The sequence below is a fragment of the Euprymna scolopes genome, chromosome 28 (assembly GCF_053919585.1).
Source record: "Euprymna scolopes isolate OS-2025 chromosome 28, ASM5391958v1, whole genome shotgun sequence".
NCBI classification, from domain to species: domain Eukaryota; kingdom Metazoa; phylum Mollusca; class Cephalopoda; order Sepiida; family Sepiolidae; genus Euprymna; species Euprymna scolopes.
In genome coordinates, this window is record NC_136509.1 from 103941155 (window position 1) to 103965154 (window position 24000).

At 35.6% G+C, this 24000-nt stretch overlaps 1 protein-coding gene across 2 annotated transcripts in view; it reads right to left on the reverse strand.

The window, feature by feature from the left end:
• The window catches only part of LOC145249764 (axin-1-like), a 251355-nt gene that overhangs the window by 34410 nt on the left and 192945 nt on the right, over window positions 1–24000 (reverse strand). For both annotated transcript variants that reach the window (XM_080111685.1, XM_080111686.1), the window contains exons 4-6: window positions 8572–8689; window positions 7395–7541; window positions 2381–3075 (exon numbers count right to left, since the gene is read on the reverse strand). In XM_080111685.1, the coding sequence (XP_079967811.1) occupies window positions 2381–3075; window positions 7395–7541; window positions 8572–8689 (960 nt within the window). The remainder of the gene's footprint in view (window positions 1–2380; window positions 3076–7394; window positions 7542–8571; window positions 8690–24000) is intronic.

Sequence of the window (24000 nt, forward strand, 5' to 3'; positions counted from 1 at the left end):
GAATTTGCAGATTAGATTTAGGCACAGATTGAGAGAGTGGTGGGAATTATTGACAGTGTGTAATCAGTGCATATGAGTGCGTGGGAAAATATCAGCAGCAGCGAAGGATGGCTGGCTGCTAAGTGATTAGCAACCACAAAAAAAAAAAAAAAGCTTAAATTATCAAGTGTATGCAAGAAAAATATTTTTTTAAATAACATTTTTTTTTACATCGTTTTTCGTACGTTCATGTTATTTCTTAAATTATCAGGAGAAAGTTTGGAAATAAAGACAAAATAATGATAAATCTATAATTTCGCTTGGTTTTTCTTTTTTCATTTTATTCCATATTCCTTATTTCTTAGTTTTGGCACAATTAATTGGAACTGGAATCATATTTATTGATTTTAAACAGTAAAACTAATATCTATAGATCACCCCCCCCCCCTCCACACACACGAGTGTGTTTTTACATTTGAGAAACTAAGTGCACATTTAACGTGTGGTTTTTACAGTAATCGAGGGGTGGGTGAACTTTATAGGTGAATATTAAGAGATTAATTAATCCGAGTTGGGAAAAATATTGGAATCATCCCATCAATAATTATATATATATATATTATATATATATAATTATATGTCATCCACATACAGTACTGTTTTGCTGTATCACAGCTCATCAGTGCAGCTAGACAAGTAACTACCTCAAGCCAGAGAGAGAGAGAGAGAAATACATAGATGGACGGAGATAGATAGATAGGCACATATAGATAAGATACAGATAAATACACATAGTTTGAATTCTCTGAAGCTGGTCCAAGCGATTTGGAGAAGACTGGACAGATGACATGGAGTACTTTTCTTGGAATACACCATGGTCACTACCAATGTTTCCACACACATCATTTCAAGCATTTAATAAATATTTTTACAGAAATCTGCAACTATTACAGCGAAAGCCACGCCTATACAACTACATCTTAACATCATTTTTAGTTAAATGTTTGAAGTACAGTTAATGTGCGTTTTATTAGAACTTGTTTTTTAATGACATTTGAAAGCAATAACATACTATTTAGTTAATTAGTGAGAACATTAAAATTCATTTAACGACATCACAGATCAACAGGACCATAGTCCTGCCACAGGTTGCCAGACTCCCAGCAAGGAAGGTTTCCATTAATGCACCTGGGCAGTTGGTCAGAACACAGAACACTCTGAAATGATCCCTCGAGCATTAAATAAATTCAACATCATTCAATTTGGATGATTTGCGACCTGAGAAGAATGTGATTCGTCACAGAAATAAAAACATTTACTAAAACAACATAAACAAATTCCTAGTTATGAAAAGTCATGAATGCGTGAGTAATTAAGACGATTAATATAATTGCAACACATAAAGTCGTTATAATAATCATCATTAACATTCGACCTCAAAACAACGGCATTTTGTAATTAACCACAGTACCACAAAACAATTTAGTGTCATATCCGACTGCAAGACGTGAATATATTTAAATGGAATGTTTGAAATGAGGAGCTAGCTAGATCGAACAAAGACAACAATCCAATACACCCGCTCCCACCATCAAAATGAAGCAACGTTGTGTATGGCTAGGATGGAGATGTGTGTAGGAGAAGACCATTTGGTGTAAGGGAAAATTTTTCAAATCAAAATTAGATCTCCATCTGTCGGAATGGTGCTGTAAGGAGGATGGATGACATGCTGTATAGAGAAGCAAGGGTTGGGTAATCACTAACAACTACTCTTGAGTCTGGACTAATTCTAATGCTGATATATATAAATAAAGTGATTTTATCGGCTTGGTTGAGGGACAAAATACAACAGCAGCAACCAGGCTTGCAGAGTAAGGCATTATAAAGGTCAGTCTTTGAATATTTAGAATTGTTTAAAAATCCCAATTCTAAACATTTCTAAGCGTCTGATTCCGATGAGACCAAATCTTTGATCCCTGTTAGCAATTCGATCTTGAAAGTAGAGTTCATCACATTTGGTAATCGAACCATACACACAGGTCTAATAAAGTACAGTTGAAAACGAGACATGCTTTTCACTTGTCCGAACAAAAATGTTTACACAAAACAGAAAATCTACTAAAGTTACTTGGAGTTACAAGCTCAAATTTTCAGGATTTTTTTTTTTTTAAGTTTTTATGACGTCTATCTGTGATGCAAGTTACAACTAAATCTGAAGACATGGGTTGTGATTTGACGTGGAATCACCCACAAGTTTGACTCTTTAATCCCTGGTAGCAATTGATTTTGAACGTAGAACCAATCACAATTTTTACTCAAACTCCTCACGCACGCACGCACACACAAGTCTAACAATGCAGAACTAAAAACAAGACAAAAACAGAAAAAGAAAGAGACATACTTTTCACTGGTTTGAGCCGAGATGTTTGGTATCGTTGGTAACGGTTCCTTTTCATAAATGGTACTAATTCCGCTATCAATATTGCTGCTAGCATCCGAATGTTTCCGTACGTTGGACTTTCGTATGTGACTCCGACCACGGTCGGATTCCTTATGAGCCGTTAAATGATAGTCAGGATGGTTTCTGGAGACCGGCTCGCCAACGTAGCACATCATGCCATATTTGCGAGCCTCCAACTCTATTTGCTGCCGACTCTTGCCCTCGTGAGAGCTGTGGTGATGATGATGATAGTAGTGATGGTAGAAAAACTTATGTGTACTCTCCTGGCTGTGGTGGCCTCCGATAGACTTCTCTTCCCCTACTCCGCTGTCACATGACCACATCGAGTGTAGGTCCTTGTCCTTTTTCTTGTGTCCACTGTGCACCTTGGCCAATGAACCCGGCGGCACCTGAATAGAAGGAACCCCCGGGACCATTGCCTTACAATGGACACGTTCCGGGGATTTGGATTTCGGAGAGTGCCGTCCCGGCGAACGGCACGGCGTCTGCTGGGCAGAACTCTCCCAAATACGCGAGCAATGTTCTTCGAGAATGCTATCAGCAAGGTCATCATCAATAGGCATAAGGGGTATTAACGGGGTTAGCTTAGATGAGGCCGCCGTCACAGACACGTGCTTGTCCTCAGATTCTTCACTCTGAAATTGGAAAAAAATAAATGCAGTCAGGTTTTTAAGTTAAAAAAAAAAAAAAAAAAAAAAAAAAAAAAATGATCTTAAAAGCTTAAAATAAAGATTGAAATCTGTAAAGTACAGTTAATGCTACTAAGACTAAATTTCTTTACTTAAACAACTACAAAAACAAAAAAGAAAAAAAAAGAAAAACCTTTCTAATCACAGATTGCTATGACAAATAACACCCTATCTGAGTCATCTTTCAAACTCCTCGGCCCAACATTCACATGAAACACGAGTTGAAACAAATATATTGGGGAAATTGCCAAGGCCACTACAAAGGTGGGCTCCCTCTGCTGCGCTAAAAAGTTATTTATAGCAGAGAGCATCCTAGATCTTTACAAAGCCCCACAATTTGCCCTTCCATAGAATATTGTTACCACATCTGGGCTGGTGCATCTACCACTAGTCACTCACTCTTCAACAGGACCCAAATCTGATAGATTTTTCACTGTCAGTCAAGCTCTAACCTCTGTCACATCGCCACAATGTCACACACCTATGCCTGTTTTACAAGCAATATGTTTTAAAAGTCTTAACACTTGTGCCCCCTTGACTAATCCAACAAGCAACAAAATCCCACCCCTTCATTATTGAGGTCCTTAGATGCCAGAAAGGTTTCTACTTTCTCTTTCCCTCAAACTACTAGACTCCAGAATTCCTTCTATTTCCTGCTTCTCTGACAGTATTAATCTGCAGAAATTTAAATGTAATGTAAACAGACATCTCGCTGATGAAGTTTCCACAGTTCCCTGTTACACACGATCAAAATAGTAACCCTTATGCTCAAAGTGGCAACATATCTTGTTTGGGGTAGCATGTGTGTGTGTATATATATATATATATATATATATTAAAAAAAAAGCAATATTAAAAAAAAAAGTACAGAAAACAATGACACGTTGGTGAGGAATGGGAGTTGCTAACGAAAATATAAAAACAACTTTTTTAAAGTATATAAATCAATAAATGTTACCAGTAAATTTCACTGATATTTATTGATGGTTTTCTATCCGCATTTTGTTTAATTTTAGATTTTTGAGCTATTATTGAGACTAACAGATGATCATCTTATGTGAGCCACTTTTTTTTGTTCTGTTCTTCCCTTGAAAACATTTGTTAGTTTACAAAAGGCTAGAAGGTTAGACTAACAACCTCACCTGGTGGAAAAAGAGGAAACTGTCACGAAAAGAGGTCAAGACAAGGCAGGTGTGTAATAATGTTAACATCAGACATAAGAATAAGCTTGGCATAGTGGAAAATTCTTTTAAAAATCATGTTAGAGTGAAGAGTAGCTATCAAAGTATTGCATCACAAACTGTTTTTCTAGTAAATAGTCATACCCTCTTTCTTGAGAGGACCATCTACAGCCATCCTACAAATGACCCTTGGTACACTACACCTTCTCCTCCCTCCTAGGTTAAGAAGAGTTAGACTAAAGACCTAACTCACCCAGTGTTTAAAAAAAAAAAGAAGAAAAGTACAAACTAAGGTTTGTTTACTTTTATTAATCAAGCAAGGATGAAAAGAAGCCCCTCTCCTTTCCTTTTTCGGGTGGGAGTGGGGTTCTGACAGCATCTCTTTGAGGGATAATGTTTTTGATGAGGACAGAGCAATTGTAGACATTGTCATCATAGAATGATTACAGACCAATCAAAGCTAGCAGCAATTAAGGCAGGCAGTTTTGGTAATTTAATCAGGGACAGGCCATTTAGCTCCTCCGCCACCTCCTCCTACCAGAATCACTTTAATTCTGATAGGGTCTGCTGTTCTATAAGCCACCATGACATTTCAGCAGTGACACAAACGACATAAAGATCCTTTTAAGTTTTTAATATTTAAGAAAATCAAAACTATAAACACAGATTTAGATTGTCAGATGTTTTATGGTAGAGGGAGTGGAAAATGGGAGGAGTAGACAGGATGGTGGAGTGAGGAAAGGGTAGGAGGAAATAGAAAGAAAGGAAAAGGGGAAAGAAAAGGAGGGAACGAAAAGGGGAAAGAAAAGGGGAAAGAAAAGGAGGGAACGAAAAGGGGAAAGAAAAGGAGGGAACGAAAAGGGGAAAGAAAAGGAGGGAACGAAAAGGGGAAAGAAAAGGAGGGAACGAAAAGGGGAACGAAAAGGAGGGAACGAAAAGGGGAAAGAAAAGGAGGGAAGGAAAAGGGGAAAGAAAAGGAGGGAAGGAAAAGGGGAAAGAAAAGGAGGGAAGGAAAAGGGGAAAGAAAAGGAGGGAAGGAAAAGGGGAAAGAAAAGGAGGGAAGGAAAAGGGGAAAGAAAAGGAGGGAAGGAAAAGGGGAAAGAAAAGGAGGGAAGGAAAAGGGGAAAGAAAAGGAGGGAAGGAAAAGGGGAAAGAAAAGGAGGGAAGGAAAAGGGGAAAGAAAAGGAGGGAAGGAAAAGGGGAAAGAAAAGGAGGGAAGGAAAAGGGGAAAGAAAAGGAGGGAAGGAAAAGGGGAAAGAAAAGGAGGGAAGGAAAAGGGGAAAGAAAAGGAGGGAAGGAAAAGGGGAAAGAAAAGGAGGGAAGGAAAAGGGGAAAGAAAAGGAGGGAAGGAAAAGGGGAAAGAAAAGGAGGGAAGGAAAAGGGGAAAGAAAAGGAGGGAAGGAAAAGGGGAAAGAAAAGGAGGGAAGGAAAAGGGGAAAGAAAAGGAGGGAACGAAAAGGGGAAAGAAAAGGAGGGAACGAAAAGGGGAAAGAAAAGGAGGGAACGAAAAGGGGAAAGAAAAGGAGGGAACGAAAAGGGGAAAGAAAAGGAGGGAACGAAAAGGGGAAAGAAAAGGAGGGAACGAAAAGGGGAAAGAAAAGGAGGGAACGAAAAGGGGAAAGAAAAGGAGGGAACGAAAAGGGGAAAGAAAAGGAGGGAACGAAAAGGGGAAAGAAAAGGAGGGAACGAAAAGGGGAAAGAAAAGGAGGGAACGAAAAGGGGAAAGAAAAGGAGGGAAGAAAAAGGGGAAAGAAAAGGAGGGAACGAAAAGGGGAAAGAAAAGGAGGGAAGGAAAAGGGGGAAGGAAAAGGGGAAAGAAAAGGGGAAAGAAAAGGAGGGAAGGAAAAGGAGGGAAGGAAAAGGGGAAAGAAAAGGAGGGAAGGAAAAGGGGAAAGAAAAGGAGGGAAGGAAAAGGGAAGGAAAAGGGGGAAAAGAAAAGGAGGGAAGGAAAAGGAGGGAAGGAAAAGGAGGGAAGGAAAAGGAGGGAAGGAAAAGGGGGAAAAGAAAAGGAGGGAAGGAAAAGGGGGAAAAGAAAAGGAGGGAAGGAAAAGGAGAAAAAGGAAATCTCATCTCCGTTGTCATGATGCTTGAAAAAAAGGGAGAAAAAGGGGACAGATCGGGAAAGGAGTGAGAAGAGGGGAGGGGGAATATAGAAATAAATAAATATAAACATTTTTTTTAAAAAGAGGACAACAATTCTTATAAAACAATTTTTATTTGTTTTCGAAATGACAAAAACTTTTCTGAAATGACATTACGGGATGGATGGGGGGAAGGGAGTCTCAGTCCAACATCAAAAGTTTAATTGTTTCAATGCAATAATCATTGGTCAAAAATAATTTTTTTAAATAAAAATTCTGACAAATATATAAAGAAAGAAAATATAATTTTTAAACACACACAAATTTATGCATTGAGCTGTCTGATTATTGAGGGTAGCACCAAACCTTGGTAATAATCTATTAGAACAATTTATTCAAGTACTAGAAAGCTCTGTGTGAGAAGACATTGAGCACTGTATATGAATGTAAACAAAAAAACTAAGATAGCCTCAAAAGAGTATACTAATAGTTAGCAATACATGTGTATATATATATATATATATATATATACTAGCACGCCACCTGCTGCTGCTTAGTGGTAAAATATGTGTAACTACTTTTTTAATCTATGCCGATTTCGTATTTATCATTAGCTAATTCTATATTGATTATCATATTGTACCCAATATAGTAATTTCACAAGCTAAAAAAACAAATGACTTTGGTGCCATCCGCTAGAATCAAAACTTTTAGCTCACCAGCAGTATTCACTATCACATGACCTAAGGAGATGGGTATCAAAACATTTTAAATTAACAGTTGAACATAAATGCATATTTGCACATGCATAGAGTAGCCCTTTAATTCGACTTATGCCTGCCAAGTTCCAATTTTTGAATTTTGATCCCTTAGCAGCTATTTTTACTGGCTAAAAACCCAATCAAATTTGTTCCACAGGTCTGAATCCCCTATTTATCAAATTTGAAGACTAGATTAAAAATTGAAAAAGGAGTTTGGTAGAGACTGTATAGAAATAGCTTACCTCACTAATACACCTGATACTTTCCCTCAACTTCTCCTCCCTCTCCTGTTCCAATTGGAGCTTTTCCAAGCGCTCTAGTAACATGGATGCAAACTTCTTCGGATCGACCTCCGCTATGTTGCTGTCTTTTGGAGCGCGCTCAGTTCTCTGAGAAAAGAAGAGAAAGTTTAGTGACAGAAAAAAAGTATTAAAGAAAGTATTAAAAGAAGTATTTAAAAAACACACACACACATACATACATAGTAAATCACAAACCTGCCTTCCCACTTCTTCAAACAGATTATTTAAAGTCAGGTATGAGAAGCACAAAAAACATTTAATAACAAAAAATACCGATTTAAAGTATTTTAATACCTTTACCATTCATCCATGCATGGAGTATTGTTACCACATCTGGACTGGTGCATCTACAACTAGTTTCTCTTTCTTGGACAGGGTCAAAAAAAGAGTTTAATGTCTAATAGGTTCCTGGTTAGTACCAGATGAGTGACAATTTGGGAATTCTAAGCACTGTGCGTGCTCTCCGCTTATCCTGGCATTGTTTCCAGTCGTACTGAACCTCTACTTGCCACTCGTATTAAAACAATGGAGGCGTGTAGAAATTGCACAACTCTTGCCACAAAAAAATAATTCCTTACAATGGGTATCTATAGTGGGTCAAGACTGAAGGAAGCCACCATTATACACACACATATATATAAGCATGAACCAAAACACTTGTTTGCTCTAATGGATATTAATAAAGTATTATTTTTCGATGAATTCATAATAAGCGTCGTTACCTGTATTCAAAGGGTTTAGCATAATATAAACGTGCGCACGTGTGTATATATATATATATATATATATATATATATATATATATATAATGGCAGTGGTAAGTATTTCATTTCCTTTCAATTTTGTGGGAGTTGCCAGTGGTCTGGAGGGAAGATCCTGGCTTGCAAAGCCAAAGTTGGTTTTGTTGACTGGGTTCAAATTTCCTGACCAGCAGTAATTATCATTTCCTACACTGATGATTGCATAAGTATTAAAAACACGTATACACACACACACACTAATGCATATATATATATATATATATATATATATATATATATATATATATACATACATACATACATACATACACACACACACGCACATACACTAAATCGAATAAGAGTGAGATACTTACTGGGATAAATTGTTGATGAATTGCTGTGTCTCTACTTTCGTGGTTTTGCTCAGCGCGTTTTTGAAGTGCTCTGTGGTGGTATTTATATGATGATTTTGAATGGATTGGAATGCCATCACTAGAAAGAGAAAAAGAAATGTTTACAATACACACAAACTAAGACATTTCACATCCATTGCATAATTCTCATTTCTTTCCATGCAACTGATGACCTCAACCCCCCCCCCCCCCCGCTAGTCAGATTTCACTTCCACGCAGCATCACACTGCGCATACTTGCTTGATATGACTTTTCCCTGATCGACAATGAAATGCTCGACAATGTAAGTTTATGCTAAAAGTGCACCCGATCCATTCTGGACTCTGAGAGGGGAGGGAAGGGTGTGTCGTCTGCCTTTTTCAAACCTTCTAACTGGTTCTATGCACTTAAAATTGGGTGAGCCTTTAGGAATATCAGGTGTTGTATGTAAAACGCAGCCTTAATGGCATCTGCACATTAAAAGCCACGGGGGGGGGGGTAAAAATGTTCCAGGCAGTCTTGTGATCCGACACCAGCTGGCGATGACACCTCAAATTCAGAAAAAAAAATTTTTTTTTTTTTTTTTAAGTGTGTCACCACTTATAAAGGCTTAAAAGGCACTCAAGAATCTGGGTTTATAAGTACACAGTGCTCTTCAAGACAACAGCATTCTAATCGTTAGCAGTGAAAATTGGGTATAATTTGATTAAGAGGACAGCAACCAGAATTGGTTTACATTGGACTTGAAGACAACTATGTTGTAGTCAACTGGAAAGGAGGCTAGAAGAATAGAGTTCCGCAGGCGAGCAGTTCTCGGAAAGAAGCTTTGTTCATGGAATTTGTGTTTAGATTTAAGCACAGATAAAGTGGAAGAAGTTGTTGCTAGTGGTTGCAGGTAGACGAGTGTTTTTTTTGTGAAACTTTGGTAATGAGGGATCATAACTTGAAGCTCAGTCGAGCACTTGCCATGAAAATAACGAGAGCAAAGACAAGCTCGCAATGTTTCTTTTGCAAGAAAGAAAAAAGGGTATCATCTACTAGGTTTTGAAGTCAGTTTTAAACTTTGTCAAAGCAGGATAGGGTGCTCCGAGCAACTCCTGCTCAGATGGGGCAAAAGTATTCTATTTTAGGACGAATCTGGCTCTAATACAGGTAAAGGATTGCGTTGAGTGAAATATGTTCTGGAGGAGTAGAATGAAGAAAGCATTTTTCCAGCAACCTTGGCAACAGATTTAATGTAACTTATTTCAGGCTAAAAGTGAAAGTCATACCCAGAAGTGTCTTGAGATGGGAACCATTTATATCAGTTGGGACCCCAAGTGGGGATCATGTTATTTTTAAATGTTGCAGTCAAATTTTCACATCCAGAAAAAGATTAAGAAAAGTACAGTGTTCATTATTGGTCTCTTAGAAGAAAAATAACTTTGATGTTTTAAAATTAAATTCACTTAAAAAAGAAAAATACTGATATTTACAGCCAGTTGCTGCTGTTGTCAACGTCCACTTGAATATATACTGAATGAGTCACTCAGCTATTTACGCATGTCTATATTGAAACAGAGAAACAACGCAGAGTATTATTAGAGTCTTGGTCATCTGATGAAAAAGAGTAAAAGAGAAAGTATGGCATAGCGAATCTTGTTGGAAATGTGTAATTAACAAAGATGAAAGGAAAAGAGAAAGAATTTGTTGTGAGCTTTTCAAAGAAATCAGTTCTTTTAGAGCAAAGAGTTGAAAAGCAGAAGCAGCCTTTCATTTTTGTTAGATGTTCAGGGAATTGAGATGAAATAAGATGAGATAGGGATAGAGAGAGAGAGCGGGAAGGGGGTGATTATATATACACATATATAAATAAGAGGGGTGGTCGAAAAAGGATAGCTAGTAAAGAGAGAGGGTTTCGAAAGAGATAGGCGATATAGGACTCGGAAAAGGGATAGATGGACGGAAAAGGACAGCTAAAAGGACAGAGACGTAAAAAGACAAGGATAGTGAGAAAAAAAAGATTCTGCATATGTTTCTCCCTTCTCATCCAGTACTTGCGGTAGTCAATTCATTTGCTGCCATAAGCAATAATGCAAAAGCTCTCCATAAAATCAATTGCTAATAATGTTTATATAATTAACATTCAATTATAGAACATTTTAATAACTCAATCTTGTCAAAAAAAACTGTTCATCTTTCTAGCGACGTTAAGAAACTGTAATACCGCTACAATCGCTACATAATCTGTGGACGCTATAATATATTTCCTTGTGTGGTTCGGTAGCATATAATAGGGTTCGCAGATGTTATTTGAACTCTCCCTTTCCTCTTGTGCACCTGACCAGATAGCACACTAGCAAAGCACATGTGTGCGTATAGATATATTAGTGTTCGGTCGATGAATCATGAATCGGAAAAACCGCAACTTTTGAAGGCATCAGACACAGAAAATTTTGTGCCCATTTTCCGATGGCAAAACGATTCTTTTTGTCTTTGTTTAAAACTTAATTTTCCATCAACTAGTTTTAACGATCAAATAATGTTTTAACGATCAAATAATGTTTGCATATTTTTAAACAAAACTAAATGCTTATGTTTAGCTTAATCAATTCCACATGACACGTGATGCCATTTGTAGAATGCTTCCTACACTGGTAACTATTTTAGAAATGGAGAAATATCTGATAAAAATAAGAATGTCGCGGGGGGGGGGAAGAAAAAAAAACTTTTCATATGACATTTCGATGAACTAAAAACATTGTTTAGATTTTTGGTAACCTTTTAACAAAATTCAAAAGGATTTGGTAATTTTTACCTTAACATTTTCAGCCGACCTGTACGAGAATGTCGACCTTTTAAAAATGCGTGTTTTACACTTATTGAAATTTTTTTTAACCCCCCGACGATTATCAAAGATTACAAACTTACTAATCATATTAGCAAAAAGAAAAAATTAGAAATAAATAAATTTAATGACTTAAGAAGAGGGTTCATTTTCTCGTTATAACGTTCTACGCCATTGCTACCTGACTTACTGTCCATTACTTTAGCGACGTGTCACGTGATTAGAACGTTATAACGAGAAAGTGAACCCCCCCTTTATATTTTTCAAATTTTTTACAGCTAATATGATACTTATGTCTGCAATCTATAATCGTTGGAAAAAAAAAAAAAAAAAAATTAAAAACATTCATTTTTAGGGGGTGGCATTTTCGTACAGGTCCACCACATTTTCTTTTAAAAAAACAATTTTTAGAGGTTTGGGGTATGCTGAAAATGAATATCACATTTAAATTTTCTGCAAATAAGTAGTTTTCCAGATATTATGCAATGTCATTTCTTGTGTTATTGCGCTCTTGCATGTAAAAGTAACCTTGAGAAACTACGCGCGAGCGCCAAGATGGCCAGCCGCCACCAACAATGACATAATGACATTGCTTAATATCCGGAAAACTACTTATTTGCGGAAAATTTAAATGTGATATTCGTGTTCAGCATACCAAAAACCTACAAAAGTCGTCTTTTAAAAAGAAAATATTAAGGTCGACACCAGGTAAAAATTTACCAAGGATTTTTTTTTTTTGGCTAGCTTTTGCAGATATTCTCCAAGATCAGTGGAAACAAAATCAAGCTATCGGAAGTGGATACCATTGATTGTGTAAGGCAACCGAACGGAACTGAGCCATGAAAAACGAAATATATAATTACTTGAGTTTTAACACTTCTTGTGTTATTACAGAATAAACAAAATGATGTTTCTTTTTTACATTTCATAATTCACAGGCAAGGGCCCGTTTTTTATTATTAACACTGGTGTTGTCACAATAAAACATTTTATAAAGTTTCTTAAAATGAATAACTGGAAACGAAAGCATCTCGCTGAATGTATTTTGGCCAACTCTTTCTCGCCACATGAATTCATCCAGATATGACGGAATTCTTTTTGTTTCGTAATAACACAAGAAGTGTTAAAACTAAAGTAATTTTTTAAATAAATATATGGTTGCATTTTCCGTGACTGTTCCTTATACAATCAACTGTATCCAATCTCCAAGATCAGTGCTCGGAAAAGCTTGCTTTTTTCCGAGCACTGACCACTGATCTTGGAGATTACCCTTATGCATTACTGGCAATATGAACTAAAGGACTTTACGTTATGATTTTATTATCTATTCTTCGTGTTTTGAATTCTAGTCGTCGCATAATTAAATTAAAAACACGGGGCGGACGTTGTCGAGGGTGCCCCCTCTCACTAAATTCCACAATTTTCAGGGGTTTTTTTTGTTTTTTAACTTTTTTCCTGTTAATATCATCGATTACAGACTTGAGTTTCAGATTATAAAAAAAATTGAAAAAAAAATTTTTTTGTTTATAACTTTTCACGTGGGGGTTCAGTTTTCAATTATAACGTTGTACTAAATTGAACACGGACTTTCTGACCACGATGAAAAAGAAAATGGCAACTCTCTGATGTGACCGGAAGGTAGGGGTTAGAACGGAGGGTTTAAAAAGAGAAAGATTTCTCTCCCCCCCCTTCTTCCCACTCTCATCTATGTATCTAACCCCCCCTCTCTCTCTCATCTCATCTATGTATGTATCTATTCCTCGTGGTCAAAGTTCGTGTTCAATTTAGTACGCTATATAATTGAAAACCGGAGCCCCACGTGAAAAGTTATAAAAATTTATTTTTTCATTTTTTGCTTTTATAATCTGAAACTTAAGTCTGTAATCGATGATCTTAACAGGAAAAGTAAAAAAGGTGAAAATTGTGAAATTTAGAGGGGGGGGCGCCAAACACGGGTTTGTTTTACAATAAACCGAACAAAAAAACAAAAACAAATATAAAACAAAAGTTACCAAAGGCAAGTTACTCTTCTACCTAGTTGAATAAGTTTTTAGTATTTTTACATAATTTAAAGCGATTATTCAGTTCGAAAAAAAAAAAAAAAGCAAATATTGTTGAGAGTTATGCGAAAACAAGAAAAATGGCGACATGTGATTCTTACATATTTGAAGTGTTGGTAATAGCTCAAAAATCAAAATGAAAAGGAAATACTGGTAGAAATGTTCATAAACTAGGTAAAAAAACAAAAAAAATTAAAAAAAAAAAAAACTTCAGTTCTCATGTACTTGTCTCCCTGTTTCTACTTTCGTTTTTCTCTCACTCACGTGCTTCTATTTCGAATTCATAGCGATGTGGGCCGACATAAATGGACTTTTTTCTTTCTTTTTTACCGAAACGGTCATTAACAATTTTTTTATAAGTTTAATCTATTTCAAACTGATATAAATTATTACACAGTAAAAATAAATTAAAACCAAAATCATTTTTATTATTTCGAATTATTAAAACAAGTAAAAATGCGATTTTTTTTTTTACTTGATTACGAAATTTAAAATGTTATTTTAGCAAATTATCTGAAATAGGTTAAACTTATAAAAAACATTGTTAATGACCGTGTAGGTAAAATAAAAAAAAAAAGTCCATTGATGCCAACCCATTGCTACGAAAATAGGAAGTTATTTGTTTATATATATATATATATATATGGACTTAATCGAAATCTATAAGAGAAAACTAAAAATCAAACAAGCTTTTTCATGTGACAAAGTATCATCGATTATTGGAGATATGGACATGGTGAGTCTTGACTATAATAGGTTAATTGATATAGTCACTATATCAATTAACCTCCATTAGAAGGACACAATAAATCACCTGCACGACTTGATATTTAAAACAAAAGACGTAAGCAAAAAAACAAAACATTCTGAATTCGATCAGTCATCGTCAGACAATGACAAGTAGATGCAGATCACAACGAGTGATATAGGCACTTGTAAGGCCACTAAAGTTGTAATTTAACAGAATGGTTGGGAAATAGTGTTGGTAGAAATGATTGGGAAGGATGGATTGTAGTCTGATAAAATGGGGTTAGAGACAAACACTACACTTTGTTCAAGGGCGTCCGAGGCATGTTAGTGTCGGGCGACCCAGATAACTAAAACAATTTTTTAATTAAAAAGAAAAATAAAAGTATGAAAAACGCCAACTTAACAGTTTTAAGGACTTTCAGTGCGAACGCAGACAGACCCCAACATGTTAGTGCTTACTCCAACTGCTTCGTTCTTTAGATGGACATATATATTACACGCACGCACACACAAAATAAACGGTAAATTTTTACGATGTGCCCCAGCATATTATAAACACCCCAACCTCCCAATGTTAAGAACGGCTTTCGGAATAATCACACCCCAACCTTGAAAGCCGTTCTTAACATGGGGGAGGTTACGTTGGGGCACGTCGTAAAAATTTACCAAATAAACATTGAACACAATAGAAAGATGAAAAATATATACGACAGATGCGTGTTTTGAACATAGATTTACCCATTCGAGCACAGATGAACCATAATATTTGACTTCTTTAAACTTCAAGTCACATTTTACTTTCTCTAATGGCTTCACAATTACTTATTTCGAATTATGACGACACCAACGATTTCCAGTCGGAGATTATACTATCATAACACCTTTGTTTTCCTTATCACGCGTCTCTGTCGTATAAAAGAACTAAACAGGGAATGTATTAAAATAAGTTTTTTTTTTTTTTACACATTAGGTCCACCTCCACAATTTTCTTTAAAATGATTTTTTAGGACTGAAGTTGTCATTTTAAAGAAAATTGTGACGGTGGACCTAATATAAAAATTAACCCCAAAAAATTTTTTAAAGGTATTTTAAAAAATTTTTTTAAAGGTATTTTAAAAAATTTTTTTAAAGGTATTTTAAAAGGGAATCACTCATTTCTAATCAGGTCGTGTTTTGTTTTTGTTTTTTTTTAGGTTTGAAATCGTTCCCAGGGGAATCGAAAATAAATCAATAAACCTCTTTCTCTAGCTAGAGAGGAGGTATCCTAATGGATGGCAAATATTCACCCGTCGTCTCATATATTCGAACAGAGATATCTTTTTACGATTCTAACGATCCCTTTAAGTGCAATTGTTTGTAACTCATGCACTTGGTTTACCGGGTATATTTGCCATGTAGTTTTTGAAAACCATCCGATTAGAGCATGGAGTGATTCTATAACAATTACCAAAACAAAAAAAAATAAATAAATAACATACAATAAAATCGATATTATCCAATTTGGGAAAGTCGTCAGCTGATTATTGGTAATCGTGGTATTGGCATCCAAATAATCCTGTTTTGTCCAAGGCTTCAGAAAGAGAGTTTCTCCGGATAATCCCATCTGTCCAAAAACGCTCGAACGAACAAATTCTGATTATGTTATTGTCATTGTTGTTTTTATGCAATCAATAACAATTCGGTCAATTTCCGTCGGGTAAAATCCAAAATGTATATATTTTTTTCCTTTTTGGTAAAAAAATTTCATCCGATTGTAGAGAAATTTCTTTCTGATTCCTTTTTTCTGTATTTTTTTTTTTTTTTTTTTTTTTTTTTGTCCAAGAGAAAAGGTTAAAATTTAAATGGACAAATCTTGGAAAATAAAGTCATCACAACAACAAAAACGTATATATATATATATATATATATATATATATATATATATATATATATATATAACTATTGCCGAAATATCTTATAGATTGAAATGATTAAAAACAATTATTTTTACATAAGTAGTTCAACTCATGACTTATGTTACATGTATGCATATTTCCTGGTGCATATGTATATAAATCTATTTGTATCTCGGGCAAACAGCGAGAGAAGGGATATAAAAGTCTGCCTCCAAGTTGTGACGACAACAACGACTGGGTGTGCAGCTCAAACTGAAGGCAGTCTCAATTTTATGGCAGAAGCGGAAGTTGTGGAAAAAATGGCGTCGGAAGGGAGGGGGTGCGGTGTCGGCAAGGTTGAAAAAGAGTGAACAGCCTTCTAGGCAAATATAAAAATAAATAAACGCACAAATGAAAGCGCGCCGATGAGTCTTAAAAAGCAGTAGTCAAAGTGGACGACGGCGACAGCTATGGCTATGAAGAGAGAGAGAGAGAGAGAGAGAGAGAGAGAGAGAGAGAGAGAGAGAGAGAGAAAGGTGCCTTTGATGAAATGCCGACATCCAAGGGCCTTTCATCTATCAGTAGCAAGTGTCGGCAAAAAGTCCTACCCCGTCGGCCCCTCCCCATTAATTAACGCCGCAGAGAGAAAGAGAGAGGTATAGACAGGGAGAGGGGGAATGGGCACGCACCTACAAAACAATTTACACATACATCAAACATATCGCAAACGACAGGATGAGATGACAATCACAATGTCGATTATGGTATATGCGTGCGTGCGTGTCGATATGAACACATGGTACACTTTATACAAGGCCAACAAAAATACGCACTTGCAATAAAAGCAGAATATGTCAAGAGAAAATACCATCTACATCAGACGATGCTTTTACACACATGAACAGACAGAAATATCTATCGCATAATAAATAAATCACAAGATGGCGGTAGAAACACACACACACACACATTATTTATATATATATATATCGAGAGAGAGAGAGAGAGAGAGAGAGAGAGAGAAAGATTTTGTTTATATCCGTTAGAAGCGCTGAGTGAAATTTGAAAAATAAAACATGTATTTGAAGCCAAAACTGCAACGCGAAATTTTTTTAAACACTCGTTTATTTTATAAAAAAATTTCGCGTTGCAGTTTTGGCTTCAAATGTATTTATTTATACATGTTTTATTTTTCATATATATATATATATATATATATATATATATATATATATATATATATTGTGTGTGTGTTATTAATGTATTTGTACAATAAAATTCAGAGAATATCCACTGGGTTTTTATAATAAAATTTAGGTATCTCCCGCTGCAACAACTTAAGACACCAGGATCGGAAAGTGGGATTGAGAAGTAAGCGACCCAGAGGCGAAGTACTCTTGACCTACAAAAAATTCGGGGGGGGGGGCTGTCAACATTCCCCGGCGAGGGCGCCTGAGGCAATTAGCAATAAAATAAGCCCCTTATCAAAGAGAGAAGGCAAAGCCTGGGAGGGTGGATTTCATAGAACCGCACAGGACTAAATTCCCACAGCAAAATCAACAGAGACAGGATAATTTACCTGAATGCTCGAATCTGTTAATTTGGGAGAAATAGAGCTATTTATATTGATAGTTATACACACACAGACTTCGCTACACTAACATGATAATGTTTCAATCTGTAGCTATTAATAACTAAAATAGCATCAGGCGAAAAACACTTTTCGCCTGATGAGATTTTATTAATAACTACAGATTGAAACATTGTAGCGAAGCCTGTACATGTCATATATATATATATATATATATATATATATATATATATATATATATATTCGCAAAAATCAAGACAATAAAATACAAAATGAGAACATCATATGGTGTATTTCCTTGTGTTACAATTGTTTCATAACTAATTGGACAAATTAAATATTATATCATTTAAAAATATTCCAATAATAGCTATTCTTCAGACAGCAAAATACTTTTGTTATGCATATATGAATATATTCATAATCCCTATTTTAAAGCATCAACCAGTTGGACTCACCTCTTTACCAATATTTTTCATTTTTTTCGATTGCCTTTGAGCTGAGTAATCATAAACCACTTTCGTATTTCGACTTTTCATACGATATTTTATAATATACTTTTTATACGATATTTTATAATATACTTTTTATACGATATTTTATAATATACTTTTTATACGATATTTTATAATATACTTTTTATACGATATTTTATAATATACTTTATATACGATATTTTATAATATACTTTTTATACGATATTTTATAATATACTTTTTATACGATATTTTATAATATACTTTTTATACGATATTTTATAATATACTTTTTATACGATATTTTATAATATACTTTTTATACGATATTTTATAATATACTTTTTATACGATATTTTATAATATACTTTTTATACGATATTTTATAATATACTTTTTATACGATATTTTATAATATACTTTTTATACGATATTTTATAATATACTTTTTATACGATATTTTATAATATACTTTTTATACGATATTTTATAATATACTTTTTATACGATATTTTATAATATACTTTTTATACGATATTTTATAATATACTTTTTATACGATATTTTATAATATACTTTTTATACGATATTTTATAATATACTTTTTATACGATATTTTATAATATACTTTTTATACGATATTTTATAATATACTTTTTATACGATATTTTATAATATACTTTTTATACGATATTTTATAATATACTTTTTATACGATATTTTATAATATACTTTTTATACGATATTTTATAATATACTTTTTATACGATATTTTATAACAGTTTTTTACGATACTTCAACAATTCCCCATTTTTAGATTCGTTTAATCTTTTCATGTTTCTGTTTTAATTTTTATAATTGTGTTTTAATTTTTATAATTGTGTTTTAATTTTTATAATTGTGTTTTAATTTTTATAATTGTGTTTTAATTTTTATAATTGTGTTTTAATTTTTATAACTGTGTTTTAATTTTTATAATTGTGTTTTAATTTTTATAATTGTGTTTTAATTTTTATAATTGTGTTTTAATTTTTATAATTGTGTTTTAATTTTTATAATTGTGTTTTAATTTTTATAATTGTGTTTTAATTTTTATAATTGTGTTTTAATTTTTATAATTATGTTTTAATTTTTATAATTATGTTTTAATTTTTATAATTATGTTTTAATTTTTATAATTATGTTTTAATTTTTATAATTATGTTTTAATTTTTATAATTATGTTTTAATTTTTATAATTATGTTTTAATTTTTATAATTATGTTTTAATTTTTATAATTATGTTTTAATTTTTATAATTATGTTTTAATTTTTATAATTATTTTTCTCCCTAATTTAGTTTATTGATTTACTTGCACAAGTAATTGTGTATCCTTGTTTTCCTTCTATGAAACAATCACACACCAGACGTATTCATGACCCGTTGGGTCACAATCACCATTTAATTTGCTTTCATTCGAAAATCAACAAGTCAACCACGCAGAGTCCTCCCTCCTCCACAAGTGGAAATATTATTTTCACTATGACTAATGTTTGTGCAAAATTTCAAAAAAAAAAATCCAAGGCGTGGTTATTGAGAAAAGTGTGAACAAATGAACAGATGAAAGATTTGGGGTCAATTTTACGCTTATAATGCCTCCTCGAGGGAGGGGGGGCAGCCAGAGTTATCCTGGAAAATCCGTTTTGGCAAAAATTTACTTTCACCATGACTAATGTTTGTGCAAAATTTAAAAAAAAAAAAAAAAAACAAAAAAAAAATCCAAGGCGTGGTTATTGAGAAAAGTGCAAAGAAACGAACGGGAGTGAATTACTTGGTCGAATCCCTCGTTTGTCGAAGGACCAATAAACTATAACGTGTCTTGTACGAAATTCTTGCATAAAAATGAATTTCATTATCATTAACAAGTATTATTATTCATAGTTATGTTCAAGTAAAGTAACTTATTTTGCTATCTAATTATATGCACCTTCGTGATATGGCTGTATATAAATTAGATCACAATGCTTAGAAAGGACAATACCCCTTTTCTTTAGATGCAAAATGACATTCAGAAATATTAGAGCGATATTGAACCAACAAATACTGAAAGAGACGAGAAACATACAAAACAAAAAGTAACTAGTTCAGTTAATTACAAATTACGATTAAACCGAACAACTAAAACGGCATTTGTTTCCTAACATAACTCAATCCCAGAATAAGTTATAATAAGCATGTATTTTTAGTCATTAAAGTGCAAAAACCGTAGGGAAATAGACGTTGATTAGCTCACATTTAGTATTAAAAAAAAAAAAAACTTTCTGTGAATGACTACATATGTACTGATTCACAGGTTGAGCGCTTTGGTAAGAAAAATTACCGGCTTACACTAGAAATAATGCAAAGCACTTTCTAAATGAATAGAGCACTCTCGGCAACTGATAATACTCACAGATACCAAGATCTACCTTCATTGTGACTTGTGCTGATGACATAGGGCTTAGGATCATCGATTATCGAAAAACAAAAAATACACGATTATTCGATTTTAACTTGAAGCACTTGCTTGTCTAGCCAGATTAAAGATATGTGATACAGCTAAATAGTGGGTATATGACTATTAAGGCATGTTTTACTATAGGCAACAAACCAAAAACGTGGTTAAAAACAACTATATTGTAAATGTTACCAAAGGCAGGAGACCTACCAAGATAAGTTAGGTTTTAACTTATTTTAAAGTGTTTATTTAATGTCATCGTAACATTTATTGGGAGTTATTTTTAAGTACTTTGTTTTGTTTTCGAGTTTTGACCTATTCTTGAGACTCCCCAGAAAACGTGCCAATGTCCACCATCTTGTTATTCTAACTTGACAACTCAACATTACTGTGTTTCGAATTGTAAAATAAATTAAAATATTAAACACTTATCCACCTAGGTAAAAGAGTAACTTGGTTTTGGTTTCTTTCCCATTTTTTCGGGTTGTAGTCTACAGTAAAACATGCTCGACTATGATATTGCGAGAGAGAGTGAGTGAGTGAGTGAGTGAGAGAGAGTGAGTGTAGGCAAGTCCGTGTGTGTACGACGGCATAGAGACCCACGCGCACGCGCCGCGAGTTCCTAATGGCTTTCTAACTAAAAACTTGAAAAGTTGTTTTTCTTTTTTTCGAAAGATGAAACGAATTGAAGTAATTAAAAGTTGGTGTCAAAGAAAATGGCGTCTCCCAAGCCGAAAAAGGAAATTCTTGAAAAGATTAAAAGAAAAAAGAGAGAAAGTAATAAAAAAGTTTCTTTTTCTCGGCTTTTTGTTGTCGTTCATCAAAGAAACGTTTGGCCGTTTGTGGCCAATGGCCGCCGTCGCCGCTGCCGTACGGCAATTTTATAAGTTTTATAATAATTTATTTGATGAAAGAGCATGGGGGTTGGAATAATCGAGAAAGAAAAGTAAAATGTCGCCGTGTACTTTACTTATTTGTTATTGGGATTGGTAAAGGAGAGTGGAGAGAGACGACGAGTGTGGAGAGAGACAGACAAGGAGACCAAAGAGGGAGAGAGACACACACACAAGGAGACCAGAGAGAGAGAGAGACACACACACAAAGAGACCAGAGAGAGAGAGACACACACACACACACACAAGGAGACCAGAGAGAGAGAGAGAGACACACACACACACACAAGGAGACCAGAGAGAGAGAGAGAGAGAGAGACACGCACACACAGGAGAGCAAAGAGAGAGAGACGAGGAGAGCAAAGAGAGAGAGAGACGAGGAGAGCAAAGAGAGAGAGAGACGAGGAGAGCAAAGAGAGAGAGAGACGAGGAGAGCAAAGAGAGAGAGAGACGAGGAGAGCAAAGAGAGAGAGAGACGAGGAGAGCAAAGAGAGAGAGAGACGAGGAGAGCAAAGAGAGAGAGAGACGAGGAGAGCAAAGAGAGAGAGAGACGAGGAGAGCAAAGAGAGAGAGAGACGAGGAGAGCAAAGAGAGAGAGAGACGAGGAGAGCAAAGAGAGAGAGAGACGAGGAGAGCAAAGAGAGAGAGAGACGAGGAGAGCAAAGAGAGAGAGAGACGAGGAGAGCAAAGAGAGAGAGAGACGAGGAGAGCAAAGAGAGAGAGAGACGAGGAGAGCAAAGAGAGAGAGAGAGACGAGGAGAGCAAAGAGAGAGAGAGAGACGAGGAGAGCAAAGAGAGAGAGACGAGGAGAGCAAAGAGAGAGAGACGAGGAGAGCAAAGAGAGAGAGACGAGGAGAGCAAAGAGAGAGAGAGAGAGAGAGACAAGGAGAGTTGAGGCCAGGAGAGCTAGAGAAAAGAGAGAATAAAAGAAAGGCTAGAAAAAAAATTAAATACTTTGGGACAAGGAGGAAAGGAAGGACAAAATGAAGTGGGGGGAGATGAAAGGAAGGAGCAGAAAGAGGGGAATCATAGATTAGTTGTGAGTGTGAGGGTTGAACAAGAGATGAAAGCATCTTTTACGGCAAATCATCTTTCAAATTCCGTTTTTATTACACGTTCCACGCCGACCCAAGAGTTTAATAGACGGCGGGTTTGTATGTGTGTGTCTGGGGGGAGGGGGTTACAAATCGCCAATAACCATAGCACACCCCCGCCCCTTCCTACGTACACAATTATCGTTTAAAGTCATTGTCTAACTTCAAAACAATACCCGGAAAAATTGAATTTACTTCAAATGGTAAAAAAGGATAAAAACTAAGATCAAATATTTTAGAGGAAAGACGAAATGGAGGAGGGGGAGTAACACCTAGAAATGGTGGGAGTACGGGTAAGTTTGGAGATGATTTTTTTATTAAACTACAAAACAAAAAAATTTTGAAACAATGTTTTTAAGGCATAAGTGAACGTAGAGAGAGAGAGAGAGAGAGAGAGAGAGAGAGAGAGAGAGAAAGAGAGAGAGTACGTACAGAGAGAGAAAGAGAGAGAGTACGTACAGAGAGAGAGTACGTACAGAGAGAGAGAGAGTACGTACAGAGAGAGAGAGAGAGAGAGTACGTACAGAGAGAGAGAGTACGTACAGAGAGAGAGAGAGTACGTACAGAGAGAGAGAGAGTACGTACAGAGAGAGAGAGAGTACGTACAGAGAGAGAGAGAGAGAGTACGTACAGAGAGAGAGAGAGAGAGTACGTACAGAGAGAGAGAGAGTACGTACAGAGAGAGAGAGAGTACGTACAGAGAGGGAGAGAGTACGTACAGAGAGGGAGAGAGTACGTACAGAGAGGGAGAGAGTACGTACAGAGAGGGAGAGAGAGAGTACGTACAGAGAGGGAGAGAGAGAGTACGTACAGAGAGGGAGAGAGAGAGTACGTACAGAGAGGGAGAGAGAGAGTACGTACAGAGAGGGAGAGAGAGAGTACGTACAGAGAGGGAGAGAGAGAGTACGTACAGAGAGGGAGAGAGAGAGTACGTACAGAGAGGGAGAGAGAGAGTACGTACAGAGAGGGAGAGAGAGAGTACGTACAGAGAGGGAGAGAGAGAGTACGTACAGAGAGGGAGAGAGAGAGTACGTACAGAGAGGGAGAGAGAGAGTACGTACAGAGAGGGAGAGAGAGAGTACGTACAGAGAGGGAGAGAGAGAGTACGTACAGAGAGGGAGAGAGAGAGTACGTACAGAGAGGGAGAGAGAGAGTACGTACAGAGAGGGAGAGAGAGAGTACGTACAGAGAGGGAGAGAGAGAGTACGTACAGAGAGGGAGAGAGAGAGTACGTACAGAGAGGGAGAGAGAGAGTACGTACAGAGAGGGAGAGAGAGAGTACGTACAGAGAGGGAGAGAGAGAGTACGTACAGAGAGGGAGAGAGAGTACGTACAGAGAGGGAGAGAGAGTACGTACAGAGAGGGAGAG